Source organism: Hypomesus nipponensis, chromosome 9, assembly GCF_054491055.1.
Source record: "Hypomesus nipponensis isolate SF chromosome 9, ASM5449105v1, whole genome shotgun sequence".
Taxonomy (NCBI): Eukaryota; Metazoa; Chordata; class Actinopteri; order Osmeriformes; family Osmeridae; genus Hypomesus; species Hypomesus nipponensis.
In genome coordinates, this window is record NC_140369.1 from 8,238,844 (window position 1) to 8,251,317 (window position 12,474).

A 12,474-nucleotide genomic window follows, 5' to 3' on the forward strand; every position below is an offset into this window, starting at 1 on the left:
ACTGATTGTTTTCATTGTTTGCAGGCGTGAAGAGGGAGTGCCCTCTTAGTACTCAGGTGACGATGATCTGCGGCAGGGGGACCTGATTGTCACACTTCCTCTGGTTATGTCATTTTAAACACAGGTATTCCCGCAAAGTCCTGTTGTTGCGACCGTATTTCTCCGTTACACCAATGCCTTAAAGGAACTTTTTTAAATGGAACAGATTTGCTAACTCTCACTTTAGAGCTTTTAGCATTCACATTATTTTTTTTTTATGTTCACTTTGAGCTGTTAGGAAAGCAGATTTTCTATGCTTATATAATCATGTGTTAATTGAGCCCAGCCAGTCTAAGGCTTTCCATGAATGTGCTGCTGAAACATCGTTCTGTACATCCAGATTCACACACTTACAGTTTTATATTCAAAAGGATAGATAACAATGCCAATAACATAACTTCTGCTTAACTCATTAAATCCTTGTAAACACTTTGAATGTATAGGAGTTTATTTGCACAATAAAAGTAATAACAGCTGATTTGTACACTCGTATTCTTCCAACATTAATGTACAAGCATTGTGTCTCATTTAAAAGGAAGGGCAGATCAGAATATAGCAAAAAATAAAGCAAGTATACTAAACAGATAATATAGACACTGGTCATTTCCCTTAACTTTGAATTTAATGTATAGTTCTCCACACTCAACTGCCAGAATTAATAATTAATTAATTAATGTATTATTAAAATTCCTGAATTGTATGTAGTATTATACAATTGTGTCAGATTAACCTGTCAGTCTTTATGATAGAAAAAAATGATATTACATGATACAGCAGAATTAAGGCTATTCAAGTTTTCATCAGCATTAAAGTGAAACATATATATTTGCACAAGTAGTGTTGTATTTATTTGTAAATGTAGAAAGAGACAGTGGTAGCAGTATATCAGTCCTGCTATTAGTCATGTGGCAGTAACAATAAAGACACCTGATAAAAACAGTTGTGTTATAGAACAATGCAACCACAATACTAAATGACACATCAACAGAAAGATTGTACTCATGTCATGTTGTGCTGTGTATGACACTTCTACATTTCTTCTCAAACAACCACCAGAGCAGGGTGCCACAGTCCTGCGGTATCTCTAAGTGAACTCCTCTGGTATCTGCCCTGGTATCCTGAATCCGGTTTGCCCAGTCTGGTCCAGGGTGCTTCGGGGACTAGGGAGGGCAAAGCTGGCACGGGTCTCCACTGTGCAGCTGGTCCTCTGCAAGAACTGCAAAAAGTTCTCATGTCCTGAGCCCTCGTGGCTGGACATAGCCAGCTGTACGGGCCTGGCGGTGTAGCAGCACCTCAGCTTCCATAGCTCTTCCCTGATCTGCCTGTTGAGCAATCCATAGAAGAAGGGGTTGGCAGCGAAGGAGGAGTATGCCAGCCAGGTGACAGTATCCTCCAGGTCAGTAGGGATTCTGGACGAGGCATGAAGCGTGAGGTGGAGGTGAAAGGCAAAGTAAGGCAGCCAGCAGAGTAAAAACTGGCCCACAATCACCACCAGGGTGAGGGCAGCCTTGCCCCCTCCGAAGGCCTTGTCCCTGGTTGTTCGGCGGGGGGCATTGCGGGTGGTGATGATTGTGGTCTGGCTGTTGATGGAGTCCGAGCGCCGTTTGGGGTGACTGGTAGTCCAAGAGGGCAGGGGTCTGTGTTGGCGTGCCGCCAACCGCGCTACCTTGTACACGTTACAGTAGACAGCGAAGATGACCGCGGCGGGCAGACAGAAGCAGGCCACACAGAAGAGGATGGAGAAGACCTGCCGGTGGCCGCTGTGGCTCCAGTGCAGAGAGCAGTGGGCAGCACTGATGGTGCTCAGGCTGCCATAGTTCGGCCATCCAAACATGGTCGCCAGCCCCAGCAGAGCAGACGCCACCCAAACCAGGACCATGACAGCAGCCGCCAGCTTCAAGGTCATTTTCACCTCATAGCGCATGGGGTGGACGATGTAGTAGTAGCGCTCCACGCTGATGGCCGTGATGGTGAAGATGGAGGCAGCAATGAGGAAGACATTAAGGAAGACATATACCTGGCACTCCAGCACGGTGAACACCACTCCTGCAAAGTAGGGTGAGCTGGACACGATTCCCAGGGGCATGAGAAGCACAGCACACAGCAGGTCCACTGCACACAGGTGGCACACAAAGGCAAACTTCCTGAGGTGAGGGGCTTTGATGATCACCACGAGCACTGCAGTGTTGGCGAGCAGGGCGAGCACATTGAGGGTCACCATAAAGAAGATCCCTGACAGGTCCTTAAAGCGGGTCTGGGCGTTAGGGAGGGTGCCCAGTTGCCTGCTGGGAGCAGAGGGTAGGGGCTCCCACAGGCTAAGAGAGTCATTGGCTGCTGTGTCGTTGAGCTCTGGGGTCAGGGGTGAACCAGCCTCCTCCATCCTTCACAATGAAAGTTTCAGAGTAAACATCCGTTTCCCACACGTCTCCATTCTCCACTGACGAGATAAAAGAATCCGTCTGATCACGAGTCAAATTACTCTGTCTCCTTGTCCCTCCTTGAAAAAAGAAGAAACATTCACATTTAGGGAGCTCGATACAAGTTGCCATCGTAAAAAAATGTAATATGAAAAGAGACGAACGGTTAAATGCATGATCTACGGCATATAGAAATCACTTGTCAAAATGTAAGGTCTATCTTCTTAAGTCTCATATCTACCTGATAACTGCCATTTCTTTAAAGGTGTGGACAAGGCAACAGCCTGTCTGATGACACTGCTGCTCTCTCTTTCAGTGTTCTCTAGTTGGAGGACAGGGGCCTGATCAATAGGAATAATTCATGGAGGACAACCTGTCTTTCTCCTCCATCCTTCTCTAACCTTTTGAAATGAAAGATAATGAGCGTTCTTGTTTTAGCCCAGCTGCAGGGAACTGGCTGCATTGATTAGTATGTGCTCAGTGTCATCCTGCAGGCCACCATCAAAGACACAGCGTCTAAGCAGGAGGAGGTTGTCTCGCCAGTCAAAAACATTGAAACTGATACTAGCTGTTTGTGACCCAACTGGACCTTCCAACTTTCACTCTTGATGAAAAGGATTTGCTTCAGGTGTATGTGGGTTTACATCAACACACTTGCATCATTCAGTTATATCCTAATCTGTTATTTGACTTCAAACCATCTTTATCTCCACAGACAGCACACGCCTTTGCGTGTCAGGAAGATAAGAGTCAGAGAAAGCTTCTTGTTCTCATTCTCACATCCAAGTGCATAGGATCCCCTCTACTGGCACTGTACTCAGAACACACCATGTACTGTAACCATCAAGGTTGTGTCCTAAATGCATGTGTTTGTAACCAGTGATCTAGTGATGCTCTACACCCCATAATCGTCTCTGATGGACAGACATCAGCATGCCATGTTCATCCCCAGGATGTACTAATGCATGAACATCCTTGTTATGTAAGATGTCCTTATTTCTCTCCTGTTTCATCAACATCATAGTTTGATCTGGATACAGTTCATTAACAGTGGCATTGCTTGATATAATAGCTGATGCCAAATTCTATATTTAGACAACCCTTTTTAAACGGGAACAGAAATATTAATGTAAACACTTTTTAGGTCACTTGGTGTCAATAGAAAACAACTTAAATATTGTTAGGGCTGAGAGAATGTTATAAATGCCGTTTTAAATGATCCACTAAGTGAAAACATCTGCAACCAATAATCAGACATCTTTTTAATGCGGCTCATGCCAATTAAGAATCAGAACCAGAAGGGATTTTATTCGCCATGAATGTTTGCACAAACAAGGAATTTACTTGCAGGGAGGTGCATACATTAAACATATAGGAATATTGAAACTTAAATATGTGGAGTAACTACACAAAAGGAGCAAAGTCTAGCTAATACTAAGGGGGGTCTAGCTATTACTAAGGGGAATAAATAAGGTTCACCCAAACAAACCTCCTCAGGGAGGTTTTTGACCACCTACTATACACACTCCCCTAAGCAACGAAAAACAATAATGGTCTAATCATATCAAATGTATGGTGCAGTATACTGTATATCCAAAGCTTTAAACCCAAACAGATTTTTAGTGTACACCAAACTGCTGCTTATTTTGTGTCTGTTGCTTGGCCCACCTTTTACAGGCTCAAGCTTTTCAGGGCAAACACATACAAGTGTAGAATCAATTCTTAAAAAAAGGGAAACTTTGCAACATGTCTTGGATGGAAATAGTCTTGTAAATAACACTTTTCAATAGCCCACACAGGGAACCCCAGAAACACTGCAGTTAACTCACCTGTCGCATGAGCTGTAAATCGATGTTTGAAAAGCCTCTGGTTTGTTCTCCACTCTTTTCACCCTGAGATATTAAAAGGTGGAATGCTGCCAAACAGCTGGGCGAAGGAGTTTCTGTTTCCTGAGGAAACCTATTAGGCATCAAGGTCAGTGTTGAGGCACTGGTGTTTCAGCCAACCAACTGTATAACAATAGGTGTACCGTGCCAGTCAGTGTCTGAAGGGCTCAACAATCACTTGATACTGAGCCCAGCTCACAGTGAGTGCAACCTGCTACCTTGTCCAACCATTGTTTTAGAGAGAAAGTCCATTGATAATAGGATGGATGGTCCGACTTAGAAAAAGTCCTGAGTTGAGCTGGTAAACAGTTAATGGGTGTCAGAGCAGCGCCTATGATGTGTAATGGGACCACAGAGACAGCACAGCTGCCACAGTGAAGGGGGAGGAGCTAGACTGTGGTCATCGTAGAAAGCATATCACTCAAGAGACGGTTATTTGTGAGGTTGCTCTGTGAAACCACACCCACCCTACTCAGCCCGCCTACCCTCACTCTCATCTCTTAGTATATGGCAGTGACTGTCACACATTGTACACTATGCCTCTGCCCACACACACACAGTTCTCTGTTCTGTCCTTGCAGACCTCCTCTGGGTCCTTACTAAACATACACAGATGTACATAGACTTCCACACTCTGTATTAATAATGTGTGCTTTAGTCTATTAATCAAAATGTTTTCTAAGAATCTAAACATCAAAAAATGTTTTTTTTAAACCTAAGAAATCAGACTTTAAGGCCCAGTTACCCAAACATGGATTAAGTCTTGTCCTAGACTAAAAACATTTTCAATGGAGATCTTCAATTATTTTTTGTCTATCTTTGGGACTAGGCTTAATCCATGCCTGGGAAACTGGGCCTTAATCATATATAGTTCTCACTACAATGTGACTTTGTACTAGATACATTTTGTTATCAATACAACATACCTGGTAGACTTGGATGTATCCCACACCTACATAAGTGTTGGTTATAAAGAGCACACTGCCATCTGCTGGAACATAACATAGTTACTATCTACAGTACATTACTACAAAGGACAGTACAGCATCCCAACAGTCATAATGGCATTCAACAAATGAAGTGAATCTGTGCTAGCTTTAATGTACATAACAATCATCATCAGAACAAATAACAATTTTGGACCTGCAGAGTTACATTGTAAAACATTGTGAAGGCTAGTTGGTAACTCTAAAATGAGTCATGTGACATTAGGTGCAAATTAATACCTGACACCAAATGGTCCCCTGAAACTAAGAACAGTACACATTTTTACATTAATACTGTAATACACATACAGTACATGTACAGGTCTCACCTGGGCATGTTACATTATAACAGGATCACATCAGAGGCGTTGTTAGACATAAAACTCAACTGGGGCACAGGCCCCTATTCATATCCATTTTTTTTCTTTCAAGCTTGCTGCGCAGAATGCACTATAGGCTATAGAAACTCTGCTTGCTTAAACCACTGTACAACAGTTCAGGGACACAAGTTTGATATCAGCTTTGGCAGGGACATCAATAGTTAATGCGAGCGCGCACATTTCTTTCGCATTCATTTGGGCGCAAATACTGTTTTGCAGCTTCATATTATTGTTGTATGTTTTAGTCAAGATATGATGATTGGTAGGCCTATCATTTAGAAACGTTCTCTAGTTTTGTAATGTTTTCTTAGCCTACCTCAATTCTGGCCGAGTCCGACACCTGGACTTCTGTGTGAGTGCCACAGTGGCTCTTTGGCAAGCTCAGAGCGCGCTGACATGGAATTCTGCGGGCATCGGTTTGTGTTTTTCGGTTAAACTGCTTTGATTTTACAAGCGTTGATTGGGATCCTGCGTTTATTTTTTCAGAGATTATCAATCTGAATGAATGTACTGACTAATAAAGTAAATTGTTAAATCTCTTACTGGGGCACAGCAGATTTATACTGGGACACGTGCCCCAGTAAAAAGGGTCTAAGGACGCCCCTGGACCACATGTTAGTTTAACGGAAACCCAATCTCTTCTTAAACAGCTTGTCTTCATTGTTCAGTTTGGTTCTAATGGCAGTTCGTATCACACTGTAGTCCACTCCAAACTTGATTCTAACATGCTCTGGAAGAGAAGACAATGACACATATTAGCGTTACCAAAGTCATTTCATGTGGAGATTATTGCAGCTGTACAGTAAACATTCTGTGGATACAGATCGTTTTTATGTATGCTTAAACAGCAGCCAGTACCCATGATGCCCCTTAAGATGTCTGGTGGGAGGGGAGGCTTTTGAGAGTCTTCTCTAGCAATGTTGGTCCGCCTGCCCTGCAAAGTGTGGGTGGCCAGGGTGTCTCTGTCGAACAGCACCATCAGCAGAGCTGAAATGTACTTCCTAAAGTCTGTGATCTCCGCAACACGCTCATACAGGTTTCTTTGGATTCTCAGGCCTCCAGAGAGATGCAGGAGGTTTTCATCATCCTAAAGAATAATACAGTGATTTGTTTTATTGCACAAAGCTACATTCATAAAACCAACACAATGACAACGTCTATCCTCAAGGATTTTGCTCTACACTCTCTCTGAAATCTACAATCATTTTTCCATACAAAATACATCCATGTAATACTACCCTGGATCGGGGAAGATGTGTATTTTGGGCCTGAGAATAAGATTGGGAAGTATTATGGAGTGACATCACCTCTGCCACTGGTTCAGACTGTCCAATCACACAGGGGAAGTATTCCCCTTCACTGCTCTGGGATATCCCATCAGCTCCCTGTCTGGCTTGGTCCAAGACAGATCGTAGGTCATGTGCTGTGTGCCTCATCTGGCTCATCAGGTCATTCATCTCTGAAAAGGTATTACAGACAGTTACATTACAATAATCTTGTGGTCTTGATTAACTTCAGTTAAATGTGTCGTTAACAGATCCATTAGAGTATGTGAATGTGTGACGTTAATGACACGGCTTTCTGGTTGGGATATGTATTTATGTTAGTATATTACAAACATCTTTCAGCAATAACCCCAAATAATGTTATAAAAATGAGTCATGAGAACTTACCTTTAAGCTGTCTCAATTCCTTCTCTGCCATGATCCTACACCTGCGTTCATATTTGAGTTCTGCCTGAAGCTGGTCAATTTTCATCAAAAGGCTTATGGTATCTGTTCTCATTCCCTGGCTTGGCTCATTGTCCTCAAAACCAATTGGTTCATTCTGGAGGAGGCAAAAAGTCAAAAACCCACATAAGCAGGAAAACATAATAAATCCACGTAAGAAAGAAAACACAATAAATCCACGTAAGCAAGAAAACATAATAAATCCACGTAAGGAAGAAAACATAATTACTTAGGCTACTTGGTTATCATGGCCTTCGCCATGTTTAAAATTGCGATCCCATCTCCCATAGGATGGACAACTCACCTCAAAGGCTGGATAAATGGTATCGTTGGATATTCTGTATTTCTCTTCTGCATTTTCACCAGAATCCTCTTCTACTTCTGTGCTTATCCTCATCACTTTGAGGTTTGGCTGAGTGCCTACTGATTCTAATGCCTCTCTCTTTGGAGGCATGCTGGTGTGAGTAGAAATGTCTCCACCAGCTGCAATGCACACAACGAACAGTAAACACACTTATTTGGCCCTACAGTATTCAATTAGGACATTTTAAGAACTCATTGAATTAGTTAGTCAGATATTGGTCCATTAAATAAAGCTTTGAAACTGCTTACTTTTTAGAATACACAGGATTGTTTTGTGAAACAAAATACCAACAGGGGTCCGTTTTGTTGTCTCTTGAAAACCATCTGGGGATTTTCGCATGTGATTCGATTGAGAAAACGAACGCCAGCATCTGTGCCAGATTCGCAATTCTAATCTACAGAATTACAATTAATCTAAAAACTATCCCCATGACTCCACATAATAGGGAATAATTGTCATTTTTTGAGATGCTTAGGAACAGTCTGGGTTTTTGCCTATGCACATTGATACTGCGAATCCCAGAATAGTTTTTCGGTAGCATCACAGACGACCATTTGCTGAAACACTGAGATGTAATAGTATCTAATGCAATTGTATTCGTCAGTAAACCTACCTGTGGTTTCAATTTGATTTTCCAGTGTTAATGCTAAAAGTAAGCATCCAATAAACCAAATCTTCTGCAGTAAATAGAAATACTTCCAAGTAAAGAGGAAGTACGGTAGCCTAGTAGTACTGCAATACTGCGGTGTATTATACGGTCCCATGTACGTTTTGGATTGTGAGTGCTATTGTTTGTCAATATGTATCCCCTAATTGCAGACGGCTTGCGGATTTCAAATCAGGGAATTTGTGCTTATGAACATCTCAGGCAAAGACGTCGTTCTTTGCTCGTTATTTATTATATACTTAGTTGGACAGCAACTAGAAGGGAACGGAGTTGTATGGGCCGGGAAAGAATTTACCCATGTACACGTTTCCTGCTCAACGTAGTTTTATCTAATCCAGCCAATCACATATGTTTTTTGGTCCTACTACCTCAATAGTCCAATAGCTTTTCTAAAAGGGCGGGCCATATAGCAATTTGGAGTGGACTTGACAAAGTGACAAAACGCCATCAACCAATCAAAACATTCCCTGTGGTTCCATGTGTTTATGTTCATAGTTTGGTTGAGAATGAGGAAACCCATGTGGATCATGGATGTGGATGCATGACTGGAACCTGTACATTCTTTTGAGATACAAGTTGTTTAGACAGGTTTTGTTTTTGTTTCATGATGTCGTCCTTCTTCATTAAGAAAAAAGGAAACGCAACATTTTCCAAAAAAGAAGATCATTCAGCAGGCGCAAAACGAAAGGTATAAAACGTAAAGCTAGCTTCTTAAGCTAACATTAGTCGTCTGCTTAGCTTGGTTTGAGGTAAGATGTAGCTGCTCCAATTACTGAAATGTCAGTTAAAATAAAACTGTTTTGATCAATTTGTTTAGGTAGTACAGAAGGATGTGGGAAACAAGAGTCGAGCGAAAAAGTCGAATTCGAAGACAAACGAAGAAATCTCCAGTGACTCCGAGACAGAGAGGTAACTAGCTTAACGGCCTTGCGACACAGAAAAAGGGCGATATCAAATTAAACTTAATTGGAATGTGATGTCATCCAAGCTTCATTTAGCAACCCAATGAACACATTTTGTTTTAGTCACACAGTTCAGAGAAAAAGGAAATCCCACGAAGAAGAGGAGTTTGAAGAGACGCCACAGGAGAAGAAGCTACGTTTAGCCAAACTTTACCTTGACCAACTAAGGGAAGAGGGTAAGAGCGTATCAATGTGTTATACTTCAGAAAGACAACCAACTCACCAGTTTGTGAGATTTTGATTTTTTACGTTCGCCTCTACTTTTGTTCATTAGAAGAAGCCAAGGCAGAGGAGGAGCTGTTTGAGACGGACCTCGTAGCTGGAAGACTCCAAGATGAAGTGGTATGAGGCAGCTTGTTAACATTGTGTAAAAGGTGTAGTCCTTTCTAAACATGATAACAAAACAATATTCAAAATCACCTCACTGTGTTTTGTTCTTCAGCTTGAACAGAAAGGAAAGCTACAGCGAATGGTTGCAAAAGATGTAAGTTTCTTAGAGGGTCATGAGCCGAATCGTGTTCTAAATGAGTTGCTTGGGGTATTCATCTGGGTCTGGTCTTAGATCCACTTGGGGTGTCAGTGTTTCACTTTTTGTTATTGTGATGGTCTCCAGCTCCTTCCACCAGACGCCTCTGAAATCCGTTTGTTAAGAGGACACAAGCTGCCCGTCACCTGCCTGGTCATCTCCCCCGACGATAAGAACATCTTCTCCTCTGGCAAAGACTGCTCCATCATCAAATGTATGCCTTCGATTCTTAAGTTAGGCTTGCACATTTAGATAACTGACTTGGACGTTGACTGCTACACTGACCACTGTCCAAGACAATATCATGTTCATAAATCTGTACCTACAGGGGATGTTGAGAGTGGTAAAAAACTGCACACTATAGCTGGTGGCAGAAAAGGAACAGAGGACCGTCATGTGGGGCACACAGCCCATGTTCTATGTATGGCCATATCATCAGATGGAAAATACTTGGTGAGTACAGTGTCCATGCACACTTGTGTTCAGTGCTGAAGGTGGTTGCCTGGTTACCAGCTCGTCTACTATGAAGCCAAATAATGCTGTTGACAGAATAAGAATGGAACCTTTTGAATCCCTCCTTAGGCCACTGGAGATATGAATAAACTGATCATGATTTGGGAGGCAGCGACTTGTAAACACTTATACAAGTTCACAGGACATCGCGGCCCTGTATCGGTAAGATGTCTTCACCTTCAAGCAGAAAGTCTCAGCTTTGACCCTGTTGCTTTTCTATCCCCATTGTTCATGTCATATCATGCTGGATGGTTTTCTTCGAGGGGTCATACTAAGCAGCTGTCCTGTTCAGGGTCTGTCCTTTCGGAGAGGAACCCATGAACTCTACAGCGCCTCTCACGATCGTTCGGTCAAGGTGTGGAACGTGGACGAGAACGCCTATGTGGAAACACTGTAAGTCTTGATGAACCATGTACAATGTACCATGCCTTTAACCAGGTTCTCAGTTTGTGTGCGAGTGTGCCACTCCCTAGTGTTTGTGTGTGTGTTAGTGACTGTGTTTCTATCCCCCAGGTTTGGGCACCAGGATGTGATCACGGGCCTGGATGGAGGGAGTAGGGAGCGCTGTGTCACCTCAGGGGGGAGGGACCGCACAGTGAGGGTCTGGAAGATAGCTGAAGAATCCCAGCTTGTGTTCCATGGCCATGAGTGAGTCTCCCTCGTCCCCCCCTTGACGTGCAAGGTGTCTGTGCTCACTAGTAGGCCTGACCTTAATCCGTTTCCTTGTTTTGTACTGTCCAGGGGTTCCATTGACTGTATCCAGCTCATTAATGAGGAGCACATGATAACGGGGGCTGATGATGGGTAAGGAAACATAACTTTAAAAGTCATCTTAAAAGAATACAAGAGAGAGATCCTATTACAGAGCACAGGCATTGAACCCCCCCCCCCTGTTCCAAATTACTGCGCTTTCTCAGCTCCGTCTCCCTCTGGAGTGTCAACAAGAAGAAGCCCCTGAGCACGGTGAAGCAGGCTCACGGTTGCCATGGTGATGCGGGGCTGGAGCAGCCTTATTGGGTGGCGTCCGTGGCGGCACTGCAGAATTCTGATACCGTTGCTTCAGGTGCCTCCAGCTGTGAGAGTCCTTCACCGGGCCAACAGACCCGACACGCACAGCACCCTTCAAACATGCTGTCTAGACACACACTCAGACCACCACAAGAGCATTTCCCTTTCCTCGTTTGAAGTTCACTTTTGAGTAGAAATGAAGCACCCAATCATATCCAAGTTAGTAGCAGACTACCAGATACATGCTTGTCCTTTTACATTTGACTCAAAGTTGTCTTTTGTGGGGGCGTTTTCTCCTCAGGTTCTCACAACTCAGAGGTTCAGCTGTGGAAGTGTAGCCAGGGCTACAGAGGTCTGCAGCGTCTCTTCACTGTGCCTGTGGTAAGACTTACGCTGATCTTCAGTACACACTCAGGTGTGGCAGCAATGATGGCTTTGGCTCCTGCTGATGGTTATCTTCTCTCTCTGTCTCTTAACAGACGGGGTTTGTCAACAGTTTAAAATTCTCCAGCACAGGCCAATTCCTGGTTGCCGGAGTCGGACAGGAGCACAGGTACTCTCAAATACTTATTTTTGACATTGCTACACCACGTTCATTCTAGAATCATCATCTTAAATACTGTTTTGATTTGTTTACGGGTTGAAGTAGTTTGCTTAGTATGTAGTTTCAATAGTGTCTCACTAGAGGGCACTGTGGTTTCACTCGTACCTCCCCGAGTAATGTACTGTGTAAATGCATTATTTCTACAATCTAATCTCATCCTGACAAACATGAATGTCATATCTGGTAGTTAATGTTTAATACATTATTTTATTTATCAGGCTTGGCCGCTGGTGGAGAATGAAAGAAGCAAAGAATGGACTCTACATCATTCCTCTGAAAAGACAAAACCCTGAGCAAGAAGTTGAGGAAAAATAGTACATTATTTGATCTTTTAGGTAGTTATCTGTGTATGCAATTTTGTTTTGTAAATAAAATTATTTACACAATTTTAA

General features: G+C 42.9%; 3 protein-coding genes across 4 annotated transcripts; 1 reads left to right on the plus strand and 2 right to left on the minus strand.

The window, feature by feature from the left end:
• Window positions 1-224: 224 nt before the first annotated feature.
• LOC146272650 (putative G-protein coupled receptor) lies at window positions 225-5,399 on the minus strand. The gene is made up of 4 exons (XM_084705216.1): window positions 5,269-5,399; window positions 4,286-4,415; window positions 2,698-2,778; window positions 225-2,536 (listed from the first exon to the last, which is right to left on the minus strand). Exon 4 carries the CDS (start codon window positions 2,417-2,419, stop codon window positions 1,124-1,126), a length of 1,296 nt encoding a protein of 431 aa, XP_084561342.1. The 5' UTR covers window positions 2,420-2,536; window positions 2,698-2,778; window positions 4,286-4,415; window positions 5,269-5,399; the 3' UTR covers window positions 225-1,123.
• On the minus strand, window positions 5,395-8,529 carry LOC146272651 (uncharacterized). The gene is made up of 6 exons (XM_084705217.1): window positions 8,416-8,529; window positions 7,743-7,921; window positions 7,382-7,535; window positions 7,016-7,167; window positions 6,567-6,795; window positions 5,395-6,438 (listed from the first exon to the last, which is right to left on the minus strand). The coding sequence occupies exons 2-6, from the start codon at window positions 7,890-7,892 to the stop codon at window positions 6,329-6,331; spliced, it is 795 nt and encodes a 264-aa protein (XP_084561343.1). The 5' UTR covers window positions 7,893-7,921; window positions 8,416-8,529; the 3' UTR covers window positions 5,395-6,328.
• Window positions 8,530-8,973: 444 nt separating this feature from the next.
• rrp9 (ribosomal RNA processing 9, U3 small nucleolar RNA binding protein) lies at window positions 8,974-12,474 on the plus strand. 2 transcript variants are annotated; one of them, XM_084705242.1, is made up of 15 exons: window positions 8,974-9,157; window positions 9,287-9,378; window positions 9,495-9,607; window positions 9,706-9,773; window positions 9,874-9,915; window positions 10,045-10,171; window positions 10,286-10,410; window positions 10,540-10,632; window positions 10,763-10,863; window positions 10,984-11,118; window positions 11,212-11,274; window positions 11,388-11,545; window positions 11,780-11,859; window positions 11,958-12,031; window positions 12,301-12,474. In XM_084705242.1, exons 1-15 carry the CDS (start codon window positions 9,074-9,076, stop codon window positions 12,395-12,397), a joined length of 1,452 nt encoding a protein of 483 aa, XP_084561368.1. In that variant the 5' UTR covers window positions 8,974-9,073; the 3' UTR covers window positions 12,398-12,474. The 2 variants fall into 2 exon arrangements, with proteins under 2 accessions (XP_084561368.1, XP_084561369.1); XM_084705243.1 differs by having other exon boundaries at window positions 11,388-11,533.

Coding starts and splice junctions, on each gene's coding strand:
- LOC146272650 (XM_084705216.1), bottom strand. CDS start 2,419: ATGGAGGAGGCTGGTTCACCCCTGACCCCAGAGCTCAACGACACAGCA.
- LOC146272651 (XM_084705217.1), bottom strand. CDS start 7,892: ATGCCTCCAAAGAGAGAGGCATTAGAATCAGTAGGCACTCAGCCAAAC. Junction 7,168..7,381: donor GGAATTGAGACAGCTTAAAG/GTAAGTTCTCAT, acceptor ATACCTTTTCAG/AGATGAATGACCTGATGAGC. Junction 6,796..7,015: donor AGTCTGAACCAGTGGCAGAG/GTGATGTCACTC, acceptor ATTATTCTTTAG/GATGATGAAAACCTCCTGCA.
- rrp9 (XM_084705242.1), top strand. CDS start 9,074: ATGATGTCGTCCTTCTTCATTAAGAAAAAAGGAAACGCAACATTTTCC. Junction 10,172..10,285: donor AGACTGCTCCATCATCAAAT/GTATGCCTTCGA, acceptor CTGTACCTACAG/GGGATGTTGAGAGTGGTAAA. Junction 11,860..11,957: donor GTCTCTTCACTGTGCCTGTG/GTAAGACTTACG, acceptor GTCTCTTAACAG/ACGGGGTTTGTCAACAGTTT.